This window comes from Saccopteryx bilineata, chromosome 2 (assembly GCF_036850765.1).
Source record: "Saccopteryx bilineata isolate mSacBil1 chromosome 2, mSacBil1_pri_phased_curated, whole genome shotgun sequence".
Taxonomy (NCBI): Eukaryota; Metazoa; Chordata; class Mammalia; order Chiroptera; family Emballonuridae; genus Saccopteryx; species Saccopteryx bilineata.
This window is the reverse complement of record NC_089491.1, coordinates 354110597-354132168: the sequence shown is the minus strand read 5'-3', so window position 1 is coordinate 354132168 and position 21572 is coordinate 354110597. Positions and strand designations below refer to the sequence as shown.

The 21572-nt window shown below is 44.8% G+C and overlaps 1 protein-coding gene and 1 long non-coding RNA gene across 7 annotated transcripts in view; one reads left to right on the top strand and one right to left on the bottom strand.

The window, feature by feature from the left end:
• LOC136326605 (leucine-rich repeat-containing protein 37B-like) overlaps window positions 1–13570 on the bottom strand; it is a 61843-nt gene extending 48273 nt beyond the window's left edge. For 4 of the 6 annotated variants that reach the window (XR_010729488.1, XR_010729489.1, XR_010729487.1 and 1 more), the window contains exons 1-3: window positions 13500–13570; window positions 12074–12152; window positions 260–331 (exon numbers count right to left, since the gene is read on the bottom strand). Coding sequence is in view for 1 of the 6 variants with exons in the window: in XM_066262831.1 (XP_066118928.1) it covers window positions 260–331; window positions 12074–12093 (92 nt within the window). In the remaining 5 variants the exon portion in view is untranslated. The remainder of the gene's footprint in view (window positions 1–259; window positions 332–12073; window positions 12153–13499) is intronic. The other 2 variants (XR_010729490.1, XR_010729491.1) reach the window with 2 other exon arrangements.
• Window positions 13571–13681: 111 nt separating this feature from the next.
• LOC136326608 (uncharacterized) lies at window positions 13682–21360 on the top strand. The gene is made up of 4 exons (XR_010729493.1): window positions 13682–13784; window positions 14854–14967; window positions 18661–18741; window positions 18894–21360. It is a non-coding gene; the product is annotated as an uncharacterized lncRNA (long non-coding RNA).
• The last annotated feature ends 212 nt before the right edge of the window (window positions 21361–21572 follow it).

Sequence of the window (21572 nt, the reverse complement as noted above, 5' to 3'; positions counted from 1 at the left end):
TTATTTCATTGTCATATATTGAAAACGTAATCGTGTATTACTTGTGATAATAGAAAATCAGTTCAAAGGGATCCATTGTAGAGAGGGCCCGCCAAATTTAATTTTTTAAATAAACACCAGATTTAATCAACAGAGGTTAATTTGGGATGCAGACAAGGAAACACCTTTTTTCAGAGCTATTGACCTCAAAATACCGGACCAAGAAGGATCTTACAATGTGGTTGGTTCTTTGTATCCATTTTTGGAGATATATACTCACAGTTTTTCAATATGGTTATATGAATTCCATGTATTTCCATCCAAGGATGATATGGCGTTTCCCCGCAAATCTCTGTGGAAAAACACAGTCAGTGTCCTTGAGTAGGCAGGGAAAGAATGAACAGAGTAAGTGAAGCAACCATGGCAACCTTGTGGGGAATAGTCAAACGCAGAACACACCAGCTTTCTCATTCCACAGCCATCAGCTTCCCGGGTTGCATAATTAATAAAGACCTGATGTGGGGTCGCTGGCACAAACAGTGAAGCACCACCTCAGACCTGACCTTCTTACCTGAGGCAGGTGCTGCCAGTTAATTACTCTGAGTGCTCCCCCCCATTACTTGTATCTAAAATGAATCCTTCTACAAATCAATGAGAAAAGTTATATCAGCAAATAAATATAAAGAAACCTTATGCCAGGCCTCATCAAAGCTTTGGCTAAAAAAAAAAAAAAAAAAAAAAAAAAAGCTTTGGCTCAAGCCCTCTGTAAAAATCTCTCCAGGTGTTAGATGAATAAGGGCAAAGAGAATTGAAAAGGACTAATATGGAAAGATCTCACAGACATATGTGATAGGAAAAGGAGAAATCACCAAGCAAGGGGTAAATATCACCTCATTATGGGGAAGAGGTCAAGGGGGAGAGAGAAAAAGAGAGATTGGAAGGGTACACATACACCAAAATGGTAACAAAAGTGACAGAAAGGGTTAGGTGGAGGCCTGGCCAGATAGCTCAGTTGGTTAGAGCATCGTCCCAATTAGCAAAGGTTGCAGGTTCAATCCCCAATCAGGGCACATACAGGAACACATTGATGTTTCTGATTCCTTCTTTCTCCCTTCCACTCTCTCTAAAATTAATAAATAAGTTCAAAATAAGTAAATAGAAACAGATAGGTGGAATTTTCACATTTTATCCTATATACTTCTGTGATGTTAAAAAACAAAACAAAACAAGGCCCTGGCTGGTTTGCTCAGTGGTAGAGCATCAGCCTGGATGTGAATGTCCCAGGTTTGATTCTAAGCCAGGGCACATAAAAACTCCCATCTCATTCTCTACCCCTCCCCCCTCTCCTTTCTCTCTTTCTCTCTCTTCCCTTCCCACAGCCAAGGCTCCACTGGAGCAAAGTTGGCCAGGGTGCTGAAGATGGCTCCATGGCCTCCACTTCAGGTGCTAAAATGGCTCTGGTTAAAATGGAGCAATGCCCCAGATGGGCAGAGCATCACCCCCTAGTGGGCATGCCGGGTGGATCCCAGTCAGGCACATACTGAAGTCTGTCTCTCTGCCTCCCCGTTTCCAACTTCAGGAAAAAAAAAAAATGGTAAGAATGTATTCATGAATTACAGATGTTGACTGGAAACTGATCAATTCCTGAGGTTCATTTCAACCACTAAGTCTGTGGATGGCTCTGACTCTTGACCTCTAGCTTTGTCCTCTCCCATCAGCAACAACTCACCTATTCAGTTTATATACAGACTTTTCAGGAAGGTCAGAAAAAAGTCAAAGATACCTGTTCACCCCTCTGCCTAATGGACATTTCCACTCACCCAGGAACCTCTGGTTGCTTTACACTGAGCAATAAAATACCCAAACTGAACTCATCTCCCTCAGCCTGGCTCTCGTTCCCAATTGCTGTATGTTCATCTGCTACACCATCACCATTCTCCTTGTATCCAGGACAAAATCTTGACAGGATCATGCTTGACTTTTCTCTTTCCTGTACCTCCCATCCCCCAACTCCAGGCAGTTACTAAATCTTGTCTGTTCTTCCTTATAGAGTCCCCAGGATTTTCTTCCTACTCCTGTCACAACCACTCCGATTCAGCACCTTCTCATTTCACACCTAGATTTTGCCAGAGCATTTTATCTCTGAGTCAAGCATTCCTTTTTACATCGCTCTATATATGAAATCTAAAATAATCCTTATTTTAATCTTCTGTCTCTCTCACTTAAAATCTTTCAGCGGCTCTCCCTGTCTCAATGTGACTTTCAAACCCCTACAGCTGACAGCTAAGGTTTTGCATAGTCCTATTTTTGACTGCTACCTAAACCAATGCTTTACAGCCAGACTGGCCTATTAATTTTTTTTTTTTTGTATTTTTGTATTTTTCTGAAGCTGGAAACGGGGAGAGACAGTCAGACAGACTCCCGCATGCGCCCGACCGGGATCCACCCGGCACACCCACCAGGGGTGATGCTCTGCCCACCAGGGGGCGATGCTCTGCCCCTCTGGGGTGTCACTCTGTTGCGACCAGAGCCACTCTAGAGCCTGGGGCAGAGGCCAAGGAGCCATCCCCAGCACCCGGGCCATCTTTGCTCCAATGAAGCCTCCGCTGCGGGAGGGGAAGAGAGAGACAGAGAGGCAGGAGGGGGGGGGTGGAGAAGCAAATGGGCGCTTCTCCTATGTTCCCTGGCCAGGAATCAAACCTGGGTCCCCTGCACGCCAGGCCGATGCTCTACCGCTGAGCCAACCGGCCAGGGCCAAGCCTATTAATTTCTGATCAGTCCTGCGGCCCTGCCTTTGCCTGGACACTACTCAATATTTTTTCTTTAACAAATCATAGCCACCCTTTATGTCCCTGCTGAAGTTCTAGGTTATCCTTGCAGGTTTCCCTGACTTTCACACCCCAGTTTAGTGGAATAATCCATTGCATGACCTTGGATGGGAACACAGCCAACAAGAAAAGAATGTTTTGCCAAGAGAATTGTTTTGTGATTCAAAGGCGAGTCACTGAAACAAGTCTATGTGACTAAAAGCGGTTGCTGGACTCTATTCTCAGTAAAACATTCTCATAAAATTTTACTGTTCCCTTCAAGGCTATTCCTTGAGATAAAAGAAAGGAATGTTGTGAGAACCATAGAAGCAATAGCAGTTAATGTCTTTTGATATTGTATTGTTATTAAGCTATCATGCAAATGTATTCCATGTATCTTCAAGTAAAGGTTATGCTTGATACTATGCCTATTTCTAAGAAAATAAGCTTTTTGAAATCTTGTGAATAAAAAATAGGACAAAGCGTGAACTTGGCGCCATTTGCCTGAGCAAGCGGTGGTCCTTTGCTAGTCCACGAAGATTTTGTCTGCTGATCTCTCTCTCTGCACCCCTGACTCACAACAACACCCCAGCACCTACAGATTGTGGTGAATTGTCACACCTCTGGTCTGAATCTCTTAGTACTTAATCATATATCACCTCCTGTTTTATGCACATTATCTTCCTTCTCATCTCTCATTGTCACGATCTACAAGGTCATACTTCTGTGGCTCACACAGTGTGTGGCCCTAGATTGGGCACAAAATGGGTGATATATCTAGAAAGCCAGAGACAAAGATGAGTTTTGGATATAACTGAGGATCAAATAATAATAATAATAGCTAACATATACGAATGTTAGGCACTGATCTAAGTTTATATTAACTCAACTAAATCTCACAACAATCCTATGAAATGATAACTATCGATCTTTATTACAGATGATGAATATGGGCCTGACCAGGTAGTGGAGCAGTGAATAGAGCATCAGACTGGGATGCAGAGGACCCAGGTTTGAAACCCCAACGTCGCTAGGTTCAGAATGGGTTCATCTGGCTTGAGCACAGGCTCACCAGCTTGAGTGCTAGGTCATGGGCTTGAGCCCAGGGTCACTGGCTTGAGTGTGGGATCATAGACATGACCCAATGGTAGCTGGCTTGAGCCTAAAGGTTGATGGATTGAGCCAGGGGTCATTTGCTCTGCTGCAGCCCCCTGGTCAAGGCATATATGAGAAAGCAACCAATGAATAACTAAGGAGACTAAAGAGCTGTAATGAAGAATTGATGCCTCTCATCTCTCTCCTTCCTATCTGTCTGTCCCTACCTATCCCTTTCTCTGTTTCTCTCTCTCTGTCTCTGTCACATGAAAGAAAGAAGAAAGAAAGAAAGAAAGAAAGAAAGAAAGAAAGAAAGAAAGAAAGAAAGAAAGAAAGAGGAACGGAGGGAGGGAGGGAGGGAGGGAGGGAGGGAGGGAAGGAAGGAAGGAAGGAAGGAAGGAAGGAAGGAAGGAAGGAAGGAAGGAAGGAAGGAGGGAAGAAAATGCAGTCCAAATACTAATGAATGACATACCTGGGTTCAAACCCAGTCACTCTGGCTCTAGAACAGTGGTAGTCAACCTGGTCCCTACTGCCCACTAATGGGCGTTCCAGCTTTCATGGTGGGCGGTAGCAGAGCAACCAAAGTATAAATAAAAAGATAGATTTAACTATAGTAAGTTGTTTTATAAAGATTTATTCTGCCAAACTTAGCAAAAATCTGACATAAAGTACCTGGTAAGTAACTGTTATTATATAATGCTTTAACTTGCTGTAACTCCACTTTATAAATTTTATAAAGTAAAGTTACTTCTCTACTTTATAAACCACCATTACTGTGGAACTGGTGGGTCATTAGAAAATTTTACTACTAACAGAGATACAAAAGTGGGCGGTAGGTACAAAAAGGTTGACTACCCCTGCGCGAGAATCTCTATTCTTAACCACTATGTTGTATCACCACCAGTGAGATGGGGAGGGGCCACATTGCTGTAAAGGGGATGGAGCAAAAGTGAGAGAGTGGAGGTTAAGGAATGAAGCGATGGACTAAAGAGATGAATGAGGAAAAATAATATGGGCAATTACAAGGAAAAGACTCTTAAATTTTTTTTTTTTTTCCGAAGCCAGAAATGGGGAGGCAGTCAGACAGACTCCTGCATGCGCCCAACCAAGATCCACCCGGCACGCCCACCAGGGGGTGATGCTCTGCCCATCTGGGGTATCACTCTGTTGCTCTCTCTTCTCAAACATGAATAAATAATAAAAATAATTTAAAAAAAAAGTTATCCAGGCACGAAATCACATTTTGAAACTGATCAACGCCCTGGCCGGTTGGCTCAGCGGTAGAGCGTCGGCCTAGCGTGCGGAGGACCCGGGTTCGATTCCCGGCCAGGGCACACAGGAGAAGCGCCCATTTGCTTCTCCACCCCTCCACCGCGCTTTCCTCTCTGTCTCTCTCTTCCCCTCCCGCAGCCAAGGCTCCATTGGAGCAAAGATGGCCCGGGCGCTGGGGATGGCTCTGTGGCCTCTGCCCCAGGCGCTAGAGTGGCTCTGGTCGCAACAAGGCGACGCCCAGGATGGGCAGAGCATCGCCCCATGGTGGGCGTGCCGGGTGGATCCCGGTCGGGCGCATGCGGGAGTCTGTCTGACTGTCTCTCCCTGTTTCCAGCTTCAGAAAAATGAAAAAAAAAAAAGAAACCGATCAAATAGGTGCAATGAATCAAATATGTAGAAAAATACTTAAAAGCACCTGAGTGTTTCGTGGATAAAAAACTTGAGCTTCAGAGCTGGCTTGGAGTGGAACAGTCTAAGAACACAAGACCTTCTGTCCATTAGAAGGGCTGGAGATTAGTAGTTCTGCTGATGGGACCAGAAACTCTCAGGTTCCAAATAAAACATTCATGAAACAGTACAATTTGTACTCTCTTTAGACAATTGCAAAAACAGCCTGACCAGGTGGTGGTACAGGATAGAGGGTCAGCCTAAGATGCAGAGAACCCAGGTTCAAAACCCAGAGTCACCGCAGGCTCATCTGGCTTGAGCACGGGCTCACCAGCTTGAGCGCAGGGTCACTGGCCTTGAGTGTGAGATTGCAGACATGACCCCATGGTTGCTGGCTTGAGCCCAAAGGTTGCTGGCTTGAAGCCCAAGGTCACTGCCTTGAACAAGAGGTCACTGGGTTTGGCTGGACCCCCAGCCCTGCTCCATCAAGGCGCATATGAGAAAGCAATCAATGAACAACTAATGTACTGCAATGAAGCATTGAAGCTTCTCATCTCTCTCCCTTCCTGTCTGTCTGTCCTTGTCTGTCTCTCTCACTAAAAAGAAAGAAACCAAAAAACTGGACAGACCTGTAACCACCATTTTGGGTAGGAAGTAAGTCACAACATGAACATGCAACCCAGAAGACCCCTGATGTAGAGAAAAGTTTAAACCCAGATTTAAACTATCTCTAGAGACACCTTGGTTTTAGTATTACATTCTTCCTTAATTTTGTTTTGCTTTTCTTGCTGTTCTTCATTAAGTTAGTGAATTTCCCTTTCTTTTTTTTATTTATGTATTTATTTTTATTTTAAAAATAGTTCCCGACCCCTGCCTTAGTTGTTCATTGATGCTCTCTCATATGTGCCTTGACCGCAGGCCCTCAGCAGACCAAGCAACCCCTTGCCTGAGCCAGCATCCCTGGGTTCAAGCTGGTGAGCCTTGCTCAAACCAGATGAGCCCGTGCTCAAGCTGGCGACCTCAGGGTCTCAAACCTGGGTCCTCCGCATCCCAGTCCAACACTCCATCCACTGTGCCACTGCCTGGTCAGGCAAATTTCCTTTTCTTTATAACAGAAAATATCTATAGTTGGATTATGGTATAATTACCCAAAGGAATTAACTTTCTTTGCCAGTAACATTTACTGAGTGTCCACTGTCACAGATGTAATAGAAAAAAAAATTAACCATTTATTGAATGCTCATTGAGTTTTAGACACCTTCACATACATTTTCTCAGTGAATCCTCTCTATCCTACAAGATATTATCTCTAAGGAAGGGAGTTTTATTCTCATTTTTACATAAGTATAAAATGAGGCTAAAAGAGTTTAGATGATTTGCCCAATATAGTGCAATAAAGTATTAAGTCCAGATCTGTAAGTCTCCAAAGACTATGTTCTCTCTAATATACTGTGGTATAATAGATTAGTAGGTGATAATACAATGAAATAAAAATTACCCCTAATCGAAGACATGGGTGTTGTGTTTGTTTTCTTTTTAAGTGAGAGAGAGAGAGAAAGAGATACAGGCTAGAAGGGAGAGAGATGAGAAGCATCAATTCTTCATTGTGGCACCTTAGTTGTTCATTGATTGCTTTCTCATAAGTCCCTTGACTGGGGGGGAGGGCTACAGCAGAGCAAGTGAACCCTTTGCTCAAGCCCAAGACCTTGGGGTCAAGCCAGCAGTCCTTTGGGCTCAAGCCAGCAACCATGAGCTTGTCTATGATCCACGCTTAAGCCAGTGACCCCACACTCAAGCTGGATGAGCCTGTGCTGAAGCCAGCGACCTCAGGGTTTCAATCCTGGGTCCTCAGCATCCCAGTCTGACACTCCATCTACTGCACCACCGCCTGGTCAGGCAGTTTCAAACATTTATTTTAAAGCATTTAAAAAAACTATCTAGGCCCTGGCCCATTGGTTCAGTGGATAGAGCATCAGCTAGGTGTGCAGACGTCCCAGGTTCAATCCCTGATCAGGGTACACATAAAAAGTGATGATCTGCTTCTCTCCACCACCCTCTCCCCATTCACTCTCTTCCCCTCCCCCAGCCTGTGGCTTGATTGGTCCAAGTGACAGCCTCAGCACTGAGGACAGCTAGGTTGATTCCAGCATCAGTCCCAGGCCAAGGCTGCCAGGTAGATCCCAATCAGGGCGCATATGGGAGTCTATTTCCCCTCCTCTTGCTTAAAAAAGAAAATAAAAACAACTATCTAGTATATTAATATTTCATTCCAGATTCTTTTCTTTTTTTTTAATTTTTATTTTATTTTATTTTTTTTTTTTTACAGAGACAGAGAGTGAGTCAGAGAGAGGGATAGACAGGGACAGACAGACAGGAACGGAGAGAGATGAGACGCATCAGTCATTAGCTTTTCATTGCGCGTTGCAACACTTTAGTTATTCATTGATTGCTTTCTCATATGTGCCTTGACCGCGGGTCTCCAGCAGACGGAGCAACCCCTTGCTGGAGCCAGAGACCTTGGGTTCAAGCTGGTGAGCTCTTGCTCAAACTAGATGAGCCCACGCTCAAGCTGGCGACCTCAGGGTCTCAAACCTGGGTCCTCTGCATCCCAGTCCGACTCTCTATCCACTGCGCCACAGCCTGGTCAGGCTCCAGATTCTTAAGAAGATTAAGAGCAAGCTTGATGTGTAGTTCCAGAGGCCCTCCCCAGTTTTAGTTGTTGCTTCTTGAGGAACAAAATGTCCTTATTCTTTTTTTTTTTTTTTTTTTTGCATTTTTTTTTTTTGCATTTTTTTTTTTTCTGAAGCTGGAAACAGGGAGAGACAGTCAGACAGACTCCCGCATGCGCCCGACCGGGATCCACCCGGCACGCCCACCATGGGGCTACGCTCTGCCCACCAGGGGGCGATGCTCTGCCCATCCCGGGCGTCGCCATGTTGCGACCAGAGCCACTCTAGCGCCTGAGGCAGAGGCCACAGAGCCATCCCCAGCGCCCGGGCCATCTTTGCTCCAATGGAGCCTTGGCTGCGGGAGGGGAAGAGAGAGACAGAGAGGAAAGCGTGGCGGAGGGGTGGAGAAGCAAATGGGCGCTTCTCCTGTGTGCCCTGGCCGGGAATCGAACCCGGGTCCTCCGCACGCTAGGCCGATGCTCTACCGCTGAGCCAACCGGCCAGGGCTCAAAATGTCCTTATTCAAGAAGCAGAACTAAAAAGTGATCTCAAGGGCTGGGCTTCCTTCCCTTCAAATTTATATCTGAATAAGGAACTGGCCTTTTTTTTTTTTTTTTTTTTTTTTGTATTTTTCCAAAGCTGGAAACAGGGAGAGACAGTCAGACGGACTCCCGCATGCGCCCTACCGGGATCCACCGGGCACGCCCACCAGGGGGCGAAGCTCTGCCCACCAGGGGGTGATGCTCTGCCCCTCCGGGCGTTGCTCTGTTGCGACCAGAGCCACTCTAGCACCTGGGGCACAGGCCAAGGAGCCATCCCCAGCGCCCGGGCCATCTTTGCTCCAATGGAGCCTCTCTGCGGGAGGGGAAGAGAAAGACAGAGAGGAAGGAGAGGGGGAGGGGTGGAGAAGCAGATGGGTGCTTCTCCTGTGTGCCCTGGTCGGGAATCGAACCCGGGACCCCTTGCATGCCAGGACCACGCTCTACCACTGAGCCAACCGGCCAGGGCCCAGGAACTGGCCTTTAAACTACATTCATTCCACTTTTGTTCACCCAGTAATCTTCCAGCACTTGGTATGCAGCTCTAGGCTTGCTCAGCTCTCAGTTTCCACTGGCCCCCAGTCCACAGTGGGCTGTAAACTGAGAAGTGGCTTATTCCAAGAGCTTTTGTACTTGTAGAGGGCACCCCTAATGGCAACAGATGACAGTGCATATATCAACAGCCTCCTAGGAGTCAAGATTCTTAATAGCATCTTATTTAACTAATTTCCAGATCTCAAATTAACAGAGCATTTTCCTTAGTTCTTAGAGGCCTGGAAAACACACCAAAAAAGTTGATTTTGTGGTAGGCAGACAGAAATGAGCAGAGCAATGACGGGTGGATGGAGAATAGCCTCAGACAACCTCCCTAGGACAACATGTAGTGTTGTATCGGAACAGCGAGAAACAGACATCTTGCCACACAATTAAGTAGCCCAATTAAGGAGTCTTTATTTTAAAGCCGGCTACCACATGGAGACCTAAGTTGTCCAAATCATGCGGCCTTGAACACAGTTCAAGGCCAGCTTTTAAAGACAAAATTACATACTGGTTGGGGTATGGGAAGGAGAGGGAGCATGGTACAAAAGTCATTTAATAAGCTCATTAAATTTTATTGTCTTGTTACAAGGTTTATCTATAGGATCCATTAAAAGGAAAAAACATTTCTACACATTAAGACTACAGTAGTGATAAATGTTTCGCCTATTTAACAGAAATATTCCTAAACATTCTAGGATTTACAACCTATCCCTGACACAATAGTGGGAAATGTTTCACATATATATTCCTAAACTTTCTAGGATTTACAACCTATCTCTGGCATCACAATAGTTTGGCAAGGCCAGGGGTAGGGAGTTTTAAACCTAAGTTCTGAGGTCATTTAGACTTTAAGATAAGGAGAAAAACTAAATGAAGTTACTTTTGCTAAGAGCCTTTAAATTACCTATTTGCTTAAAAAAAAAAAAAAAAAAAAAAAAAAAAAAAAAGCTTTCTTTTCTATATTTCAGTAGGCCAGAGATTTTCCTTTAAAAAAAAATATTTTATTTCTTGATTTTAGAGAGAGGAAGAGAGAAAGGGGGGAGGAATGAGGAAGCATCAACTCATGGTAGCTGCTTCTTGTATGTACCTGGACTGGGCAAGCCCAGGGTTTGGAATCAGCGACTTCAACATTCCAGGTCAATGTTTTATCTACTGTGCCACCAAAGGTTAGACTAGGCCTGTGTTCTTCAACTGATCTAGGCCTCACTTGTGTTTCAAACAAGTGACAAGGCACACCATGGCTGACATCAGGACCAGCTGCTACAATGACTAGTAACCCCAGTGCAAACCAACCAGTGAAGACCACAATCCTGAAAGAACACACCAGGAAAGCTGAGTAATATTCTATTGAGACCCTTCCCTGAGACCTCTCCTAAAAATCCCCATCCTTTAAAGCACTTAGACGGGTTTTTCCTGGAGTACACCCCCATCATTCCCCACCCCCTCTACCCAGGCACGTTTTTCTTGCATTTGTCTTTCTCCTAAGCTCCAAATGCCCTAGTTTTGCCTCTGTAACTTGCTTCCTGAGCCCATTCTACAGCTCACTTATTCTACTTCTGTGACTTTTTCTTCTTCCTCTTTTTCTTCTTCTTTCTCCTTCTTCTCCTTCTCCCTCTCCCTTTCCCCCTTCTCCCTCTCTTTCTTCTTCTCCTCCTCCTCCTCCTTCTTCTTTTTCTTCTTCTTCCTTTCCAAGTGAGAGGAGGGGAGTTAGAGGAACAGACTCCCGCATGTGCCCTGACCGGGATCCACCTGGCAACCACCATCTGGGGCTGACCCTCTGCCCATCTGGGGCCATGCTCACAACCAAGCTATTTTTAGCACCTGAGGCAAAGGCTCCACAGAGCCATCCTCAGTGGCATGAGATGCACTCGAACAAATTGAGCCATGGATAGGGGAGAGGAAGAGAGAGGGAAAAAAAAGAAAGGGTAGGGGTGGATAAGCAGATGGTCATTTCTCTTGTGTGCCTTGATCAGGAATCAAACCCAGGACATCTACATACCTGGCCGACATTCTATCACTGAGCCAACTAGCCAGAGCTTCTGTGACTTTCTAAATAAACTTTACCTTAGTTTGAGTCTTGGCTCTGAATTCTTCCTTAGCCAAACTCAAGTACCAAGGTTGGTTGAACCGAGGTCCAGTCTGACTTCACCGGTCTTAACACCAGTGGCATTTCACCACCAACAATTTCAATTTTATTATATCAGTTTTTATTTCTGCTAAAATAATGAGGGTAGCCAAGCAGGAACTATCATTAAACTCAAGGGATGTCTAACAGATTAATTGATTTTAAAAATAACACAAAAATATTCTGAATGCACTTCTCTCCCCTCCCCTGCCACTTCGCTCTCTCTTCCCCCATCTCCTTTTCCCTCCCTTCCTCCTCTCTAAAATCAATAAATAAAATATGAAGGAAAAAATATTCTGAATGCAGATACTTGGGAAAGCATCAGAAGAAGCAGCAATCTTGTAATTGCCTGAAAAAGTCAAATAAGCCTCATCAAATCCATGCCCATGACCTTCTATGAAGGAATGTCACTGGAAACCTAGAGTTCACTGTGAGATCCCTAGAATCCAAAACTCCCATGGTAACCTCCCCTTCCTTATCTTCCAGCTGCCCCTTTGCAGTCCTTCCCGCTTCTGTTCCCTCTCTACCCTAGATGTCTTTAGTTAGAGATCAAACTGACTGAGAGACTGGCCTCCTGCCTCCCACTTCTTTTTTCCCTATATTCACTAATCTCTAAATTAACAAAATAGATTTCACAAAGAAGCTGGATATTCTACTTACATTTGATGGGTTGATTCCATACCTTTATCTCCACTCCAGTGTTGTACTGGAGATGGCAACTGCTACATTTTCAGGAAGTCTGCAAGTCAGTTATTAACATATTCACTCTTAAAGTAAATTAGGTAACTTTTTTTTTTAGATAACTTATTTTAAAAGGGAATCAGTACACAAAACTATCACTTCCTAATTTCACTATTATCTATGATCTTGAGGTTGTTTACTTTATAATGCTATAGATGCTGTATTACTGCTCATTTTTTTCCTAACTCTATATTAGAAATTTCAAATTGGCCATTGACACCACAAATATAACAAAACACTGCAATTAGGGCTTGATTCGTTATTTTGTTGATTATTCAGTAAGGAAGAAAATGTTAATAATTCACATTAAACTTAAAAGTGTGTCATGTCTGTAGTCATTACATTATCAATAGCAGCTCGTTAAACCCTAGTCCAGCGCAGTCCAGGCACACTTCTAACATTGACACTATCACAGAATGTCAGACGATAGTAAGACTATATCAAGGAACATAGTAAAATACTCCTTGCAGGAGAATCACTGGTGGGGGAAAGGAATTTATTAAAATCCTATTGATTCCAAAAATTGGGTGGAGCCCAATAATCTGCATTGTTAACAAGCTCCCAAGTGATGCAGGTGTCGCAGGTCCGTGACCACACTTTGAGTAGCAAAGATGTAAAGGGCTGCGCAAAAGGAATGCAGATGCTCTCCTCAAAAACATGAGTGTGGGCCCTGGCCGGTTGGCTCAGTGGTAGAGCGTCGGCCTGGCGTGCAGAAGTCCCGGGTTCGATTCCCGGCCAGGGCACACAGGAGAAGCGCCCATCTGCTTCTCCACCCCCACCCCCTCCTTCCTCTCTGTCTCTCTCTTCCCCTCCCACAGCCAAGGCTCCATTGGAGCAAAGATGGCCCGGACGCTGGGGATGGCTCCTTGGCCTGTGCCCCAGGCGCTAGAGTGGCTCTGGTCGCGGCAGAGCGACGCCCCGAAGGGGCAGAGCATCGCCCCCTGGTGGGCAGAGCATGCCCCCCTGGTGGGCAGAGCATCGCCCCTGGTGGGCGTGCCGGTCGGGCGCATGCGGGAGTCTGTCTGACTGTCTCTCCCCGTTTCCAGCTTCAGGAAAAAAAACAACAAAAAAAACAAAAAACATGAGTGTGAATTAAATAGAAATACAGTTAGCGTGGAACCAGGCGGACCACTCCTTATCCAGCCTCAAACCTCCTCTGCCCCACTCCAAATGCCCTCTGAGTCCAGCCAAAGTCCCCACCGTAAGAACACAAGCAGCAACAGGCCCGTCCACAGAAGACGCGAGCCCGAGTAACCAAAGAAGATATCCCTGCACTCACTAGTCTAGGAGCCCCGGAATTAGATGAAGTCTAGCCATAAAGAAAAATTCAAAATTAAAACCTTACCGTGGAGGAACCAATGCTAGTGTTGTTCTCTCTCTCTCTCTCTCTCTACCGTTAAATTCTTCCAGTAACCGTTGGAGCAGGACCTGGCTTGTGATTGGCTGAGATAGCAGTCACCAATGGGCGGGTACCGGCGAAGCAGGGGATCCAATGAGTGCAAGACGTTAAGTGACAGCTGTCCAATAGGGCCTCTCAGTGCTGGTATGGTTTGCTGCTTAAGCGCTGCCGCGGCCTGAGGAATGTCAACTATTCAACATGGAAGAGGAGGTGGATAAGCTGGAATTGATGGTAAGTGTAAAGTGAAGGAGATCTATTGGGTAGTTTATTTTTCCCCGATGGCCTCCAGAGTGGGAAGCAATTTGGAGTCGCTGGAAACCCTGGGCGGCGGAGGCTGGGCCAGACTTGAGTTTCCTCCTGCACCAAAGGGAGTCGCCGCCGCCTGGTCTTTTAACCGCCGCGGGGGCGAGGGTGTTACATCCGGGAAACTGATGAGGGAAATGGCGGGAGATGCTGAAGGTGTGGGGCCATTGTAATTTTTTGTTCCTTGCTCTCACCTTTCTGCTCCTTCAAGGAGCTGCAGCTGGTGCATGCGTTTGTATTTCTTCCAAAGAGACGTTAACTGGAATGGTCCCAAAACGCCCCAAGAAGGGGAGAGGTCGTTCACATTGCCGAGAAAGGGGATGCAGGGTGGGGTTGGGTGAGGATAAACCGAGTGGGGCGGAGAGAAATCCCTTCAGGCGAACTGGGGAAGTCTGAGAAAGGACACTAGACGCGTGCTTAACTTCCTAGCGGCCAGGAAAGCCCCTGGACCAGTTTTTGTTTGGCGCGAGGGGGCAGGCAGTCCATGGTGGGGGAGCGAGCGACGGGCACCGGCACCATGAGCTCTTGTCCTGGAGCGCGGGCAGGACTGGGACAAGGGAGGCACCCTGCTCTCCGGTTGCCTCCTTTTATTCACGGGGCGGGGGCGAATAATTGGAAAGGACCCTCTGCTGCTTGGCCTGCACGAGGGGACCAAGCTGGAGATCTGTCCTAGTTTTCTAATGTGGATCATTGCCTCGCTTGTCCTCTTTATTCCCTCCTTCCCGTCCCCAGACTACCAGCTCGATCGCCCGCGCTTTTTTCTTCTTAGTCCCCTTGTTTCATCTTCAGCTCTTCGCGCCCCTCCCCCGTTGCATTACCAGTTTTTTTTGGGGGGGGGGGAAGGGGGGTCTTTAAAGGGTGGTATTTGGAGGACTCACCCATCGTTGAGCTTCTGTCAGTTTTTCCTTAAGTCAAATAAGATTAAGAAGCCAAAACTTTCTTCTCCACCCGCAACCCGCCCCTCCTCCGCTTGCCATTCCCTGGCTTTACTCCTTAGATACCATTTGTGCCTGTGCTGCTCTCTCTAAGCTGAACCTTGGGTCACTTTAACATCTGCACGTGTAATGACCCTGGAAGAAAATGAATGCCATCTTCGCCCCTCCCAGAAAATGTGAGACCTTGGTATAACTTATTATGTATGTTCTTCCGTTGTATTAATTAATTGCAGTGCCTTGTGTATAAATTCGATTTGAATTTGAATTTTCTTCAAGTGGTGGTGGCATTGGAGATAGGGAGAGAGAAATGGCAGAGGAGACGGATTTTCTGTAGCTTTCTAAACCTGTAATAATGAACTTTTAGTTCAAAGTTTTGTTATTTTTATCATTGTCTTTTTTAAATGACTTTAAAATATTGTAGTTTCATTCTATCAGCAGGCGTATCTGTTAACATTGTCTTGCCCTTCTCCCCCATTCTGAATTTCTCCCTCCAGATCCATACTTCTGCCAAAATGTAAGATGCTAAGTGATACTGATTTTGCTTTTTTTTTATAATTAAAATTTTTATTGATGGAATGCTGTATGGCCAGTAGCCACGGCCACCATCACAGCCACCTGGCCCATGCAGGCTCACATTTGATTCGGACAGACGGTAATGAAACAACAGAGCCAAGAACTGGTGGGCCATTAGCTTTAATCCTAGCTTGCACCCAGCGGGCAAAAAATACACACAGTGGGAAAACACTTCCCTTTCCATTCAGGGCTCCCAAAGCCACTGACTTAACCGAGTTTCCTAGAATCAAAGGTTTCTACCTCACCAGCCTTATTCACCTCTGTTCCCCATCTCCTTCTCTCTGTACAAACTCTGCACAAACTGGCTACTCCTTCAGCACTCCGCCATCTTGGCTGCTTCTCCTCTCCTCCATGTGGTCTTTCTCTGCTCTCCTCCAGCATGGGCTGTAGAAATCAAAACCTTTAACCCAATATACAAACAAGGAAGTCTCTGATACAAAAGTCACTTATGTGAGGCATAATGGGATTCCTCATGAGAGTGCACTACCCCCTATCATGCAACGGTCAAGGGTGTGGGGAAAAGCTTAGTTTTTTTTGCTTCTCCTATGTGCCCTGGCCAGGAATCGAACCCGGGTCCCCCGCATGCCAGGCCGACGTTCTACCGCTGAGCCAACTGGCCAGGGCCAAAAGCTTAGTTTTAAAACTAAGCCTTAGGCTATAAAGACCCTGCCTGCTTACAGCCTGTCCCCCACACCCAATGCAAACTATAAGCGAGCAACCATATACATCGTATTTGCAAACTTATTTGACCAACAGATGCATAGATACTAACTTTGCTTTTAACAGGTTTTCTTGCCTCAAGTTGGCTGTTTAATTTTGAGGTATCTATTAAACATTTTCTGGACTCTGCAAACTATTTGCAGAGTCTCACAGGACTTTTATTAGAGTGAACATATTTAAGAGGAAAATTGATGCCAGTGGAAATAAGTGTATATCTTGAAAAGTAGGTTTTAGAAAACTATGAGATACCCAGAATAAAACTTTTAGACGTTTGAATGATGGGGTAGTTTTTTAAACAATCTTTAAGAGAGGAAGAGAAGAAAAGCAGGTCTTTCTTCTTAAATTCCTTGCATCTGTGAACAAGTTTAGTTTCTAAGATTCTAAAGGTAAATTTTTGGTACAATCCTGATTATTAGTTGAAATATTCTAATATCTGAATTAAGTGGCCTAGCATTTAAGGTCAAGACACTCATGTTCCAGCTGTCCTGAATTTGAGTTCATTTCTTCAGAGGCTTAATCCAACTAAGTAGCTGACCTGGACCATTTAAGGGACAGTTAGTGAAAATAATGGAAAGTATTTTTGCATTAGTCAACATTATTAATTGAGGAATAAGCTTATTGTAGGGTAATCTTTGTTCTCTAACTTTATTTTCTTCACTTAATGAGGAGTATTTATTCAGTGTCCTCGTATGGTGTACCATACGAGGTACCATAGTGATTGTTCATAAAAGGTAATGCAATGTGATACTTATGATACCATTCCTATTTCTGGGCTTACCTCTGACTTTTGAACTGGTTTCTTACCAGTTAGAAGGTTAGGATGTTAATTAGCTTGAACTCAGGGACCCTGATACTTAAATCTTTAAATCTTGGACAACACCCCCCCATTATCTTATTATTTCTCTTTGATTTTAGTTTGAAAGAAAGAGATGATTTCCTGTTATGTTTAAGATGTTTTAGGGGTTAACTGAAAATTTAAAATCCTCTTTCACAATATTTAGTTAGGAAGGGCTAATGGTCATGATTTTACTAGATAAAAAACCCTAAGGTGCCTGACCAGGCGGTGGCGCAGTGGATAGAGCGTTGGACTGGGATGTGGAGAACCCAGGTTCAAGACCTCGAGATCTCCAGCTTGAGTGCGGGCTCATCTGGTTTGAGCAAAGCTCACCAGCTTGAACCCAAGGTCACTGGCATGAGCAAGGGTTATTTGGTCTGCTGAAGGCCCACGGTCAAGGCATATATGAGAAAGCAACTAAGGTGTTGCAATGAAAAACTAATGATTGATGCTTCTCATCTCTCTCTGTTCCTGTCTGTCTGTCTCTATCTATCCCTCTCTCTGACTCTCTCTCTGTCTCTGTAAAACAAACAAACAAAAAAACCCTAAGGTGGTAAGGGCTTTTCATATTGTAGTTTAAATTTTAGAGATAGATTGGGTGTATAGAGATTTGGAAACATTATTTTACATTTAATTTTTTTTAATGAAAAGATGTTTTAAATGGCATTTACCATATTTCCCCATGTATAAGACACAACTTTTGGGGGGAAAATTTGGGGTCTCAAAACTGAGCGTCTTATACTGTGGTTGTGGAAATGTGGCATTTCAAATGCCATAGTGGGAACTAAGGACGATACAATATATGAAGACAGTGATTCGTCATCAGACACAAATAAGGACAAACTAATGGATGGGAGTTTTGACAGTGATGAGAAGTTGTATGAATTTTATGATAAATAAAACTTGAGTTCAATATCTTTATATAATACATTTTTTTCAAATTTCAGGCCCCAAATTAAGGTGCATCTTATACATGGGGAAATATGGTAATCAATCAGTTGCTATGCAGGAGCTAACCAACATATCTCAGCAGAACAGAAATATTTTTTGCAACTTTCTTTAGTAATTATAACCAGTTTTGTTAATTCTAGGCCTAAGGTCTTAACAATACTGTACCCATGTTAATAACTGCTCAATTTAGGGCATATTTACAAAATGCCTCTCTACCTCTATGCGTGTTTCTATTTCAATATTAATCATAGATTAGTCATCAAAGAAAAAAGATACTTTGATATTTAAGTTCAATTCTATTTTTTGAAACATTGATATAAATGATCTTAGGTTTTGGATGTCTTCTGTCCAAAATGGCAATTCTTTACATTCTTTTCTCACTGAAGCTTCAACTGATAGAAGATACTTTTGTGTTCCCCTTCCTACCTATTACTGCTAACGAATGCTCTGACTTTATTGCACTACTGTACTTTACACTAGCAGTGCAATAGTATTGTCAAAGCATCTGAAAGCAGGGCACACACCAGAATTTTGATTCTTGCCTTACATCTTAGTATCTGTGAGTAATTTACCAAAGTCTTTGTTGCTGAACACTTTAATTTTTTTATTATAAAAAGTTCTTATTACCAAAAGTGTTTTTAAAAGTCATAATTTAATAAAGTGTTTTGAACTAATTAAAAACTCACTGTCATAATGCTTTATGAAACACATTAAGAGAATAATTTTTATAGCTAAAGTTACGATTAATCTAAATGAGGAGTACTTTGTAATTTGTTTTTTTCTGTGACAGAATTCTGGGCAAGTAGAAAGAATGAATAGGACCCTAAAAGAAACCTTAATCAAGTTAAAGGAGGAGACCGGCGAGAACTGGGTAAATTACTCCCCTTTGCCTTGTTCCGGGTCAGAAGTACCCCATATGTCAACAAGTGGACTCCCTATGAGCTCATGTTTGGACAACCTACTCCATTAGTTCCCCAGCTCACTACAGAGGAAATAGAAGTATCTAATCATAATTTCCTCAAGTCCCTACAGGCATTACAGCAGATCTGAGAGGAAGTGCGAGAACTAAGGAGGGAAAGAGGAGCAGCCCAAGAAAGCAGCACCTGAGAACCTCCACCAGAGCCTGGACAATGGGTATGGATCCTTAATCATTGCAGGGGAAACCTCGAGCCAAGGTGGCAAGGGCCATTCCAGGTATTGCTCAGCACACCTTCTGCTGTTAGAATTGCTGAGAAGCCCTACTGGATCCACCTATCCCATGTGAAGCAGGCCCAGGAACCAGGAGAGAATAATAGGACATGGCGATTGCGACGGGACCCCGATCAGCCTCTCAAGGTCACCTTCTCCAAAGAATAAGGACTCTAATATTTTATTGGACCAATAATTCTAAACAAGGTTTTAGGTTTCATCAAAGAAAGAATAGAAGTTGTTAAGCTCATGGTTCTTTCTCAGCCTTACACGCTCCTAGCAGGGGAAGAAAACGAGTCAAAGGTTTAACTCATGTCTAAAAAAAAGGGGGGAATGTAGGGACCCGCCTTACCCTGAAGGTTGCATGAGAGGTTGCATAAGGAACAAGGAACTTAGAGCTGACCCAGCCCCCAAATCCTGTTTATCTAGATTTATAACAGTTTTAACAGTTTTAAAACTTTTCCACTGCCTGCCCTATGTTACTATGCCATGTGACTTCTCCCCCCGCCAATAGCTAATAGCCAAGTCTGCTTTTGGAAACTGCTTGCTTGCTCAGCCTATATAAGACCTAGTTTGTGAGCATTTGGGCGCGGCTCTCATCTGCGACTTTTTAAGAGTATAGTGTCCCTGAGACACCCGAGAGTCCACCCCTGCGCAGGTTAAAAGCTTGGCCAATTTTCCATCTAAATTCCTGAAAGCCTCCGACATCTGTTTTGTACCCCGGTGTATGCTACAGTATTGATTTTAGAGAGAGTGTAGAGCTGGTGGTTGAGGCCAGGTAGGTTAATGAACACAGAGGAACTGCAGAGCTGAAAAGCATCGGGCCATACCCGTTTATTGGAGGCGAGCAAAGACAGGCGAGCAAATAAGAAAGGAAAAGAGCCCTGGCAGGTTGGCTCAGCAGTAGAGCGTCGGCCTGGTGTGCGGGGGACCCGGGTTCGATTCCTGGCCAGGGCACATAGGAGAAGCGCCCATTTGCTTCTCTACCCCCACCCCCTCCTTCCTCTCTGTCTCTCTCTTCCCCTCCCGCAGCCAAGGCTCCATTGGAGCAAAGATGGTCCGGGCGCTGGGGATGGCTCCTTGGCCTCTGCCCCAGGCGCTAGAGTGGCTCTGGTCGAGGCAGAGCGACACCCCGGAGGGGCAGAGCATCGCCCCCTGGTGGGCAGAGCGTCGCCCCTGGTGGGCGTCCCGGTCGGGAGCATGCGGGAGTCTGTCTGACTGTCTCTCCCTGGTTTCCAGCTTCAGAAAAATACAAAAAAAAAAAGAAAGGAAAAGAGCTAATAAAGGAGAACCTGCTTTTCTCAGTGAAGGGCAACGGAGCAGGAAAACCACAACTTACTGGCGGGAGAGCGATCTGGGAGACTCGCCCCAGAGGGACACCACCCGTGGCCTTACACAGACCACACACACGTGGCGCTGCCACATGCTCATGTGCTAATCAGGCAAAGTGCTTGCAGCCAGTAACCAGCGAGTAAGCCTAACACAGCTGTTTTCCCCACAGAGGGAGCGAGAGAGAAAGATCAATTTGCTTTTCCATTCATTCATGAGTCATAGGTTGGTTCTTTCAATATGCGCTGACCAGGAATCAAGCCTGCAACCTTAGAGTGTCCTGAGCAAACCAGAGGTCTGTAGAGCGGTGTGGGTCCGCCAGAAAACTGCCAGTCCACAGCCCACCAGTTGAAAAACACTGCAGTAACCAACTGAGCTACCCAGCCAGGGCTTAACTAGTTATGTTTTAATGTCTAACTAACCTCGTGGCTAGTGTCGGCTATAAACTTATACATTTCAAAAGAGGAAAATATGTATTTTTCAGCACTGCTGAGCATGCATTTTCAACACTTTTTTCGGGTAACTCAAGGAGGTGGTGTTATGACTCCCTTTCTTCACCTGTGTCCTCAGCAGCTGGTTTTGATGCTCCAGTCCTAACTTCTGAGAGTTCACCTTGATTATTTCCTCACATTAGACAAGAATTCTAAAGGCTCATCCTCACCAGATGACTCATCCTGTAGGCTCTCTTTGCCATATATTTCTGGTATGGCACTGACTGCTCCAAAGAGCTCTTTAAGCCACAGCAGCCGCCTGCTCCAAAAACTTCCCCCCCTAAAAACAGACATGGAAATCTGAATTCTCCATTTTCCCTGCTTTGACCACCTCAGTACTTGACCCTCCTCAAAGTTACCTCATTTCACTTACTGGAGAGCTTCTGTTATGTCCCATAATTGGCACCTCTGCCGGTGCTTTCATGGCCTGTCCCACTCTGACTAAACGTCCAGGTGCCATGTTTTGGGAGCTGTCCTCACCTCACTTGACTCCTGCTCTTCCTCTTCATCCTGGGCATCTGTCCTCTCATTTTTCAATTGGCCCGTTTCCCACTCTGCTTTGGGAACCTCGACTTTCTGCTCCTCCTTGAAAAGCTTCATCAGGAATCCTGTTCCAGAAATCAGAGTTTCCTCAATTATTTTTGTAGCTTGAATTGTAAAATTCAGGTATAAAAGAACGGTTCCCTCTGTTGTT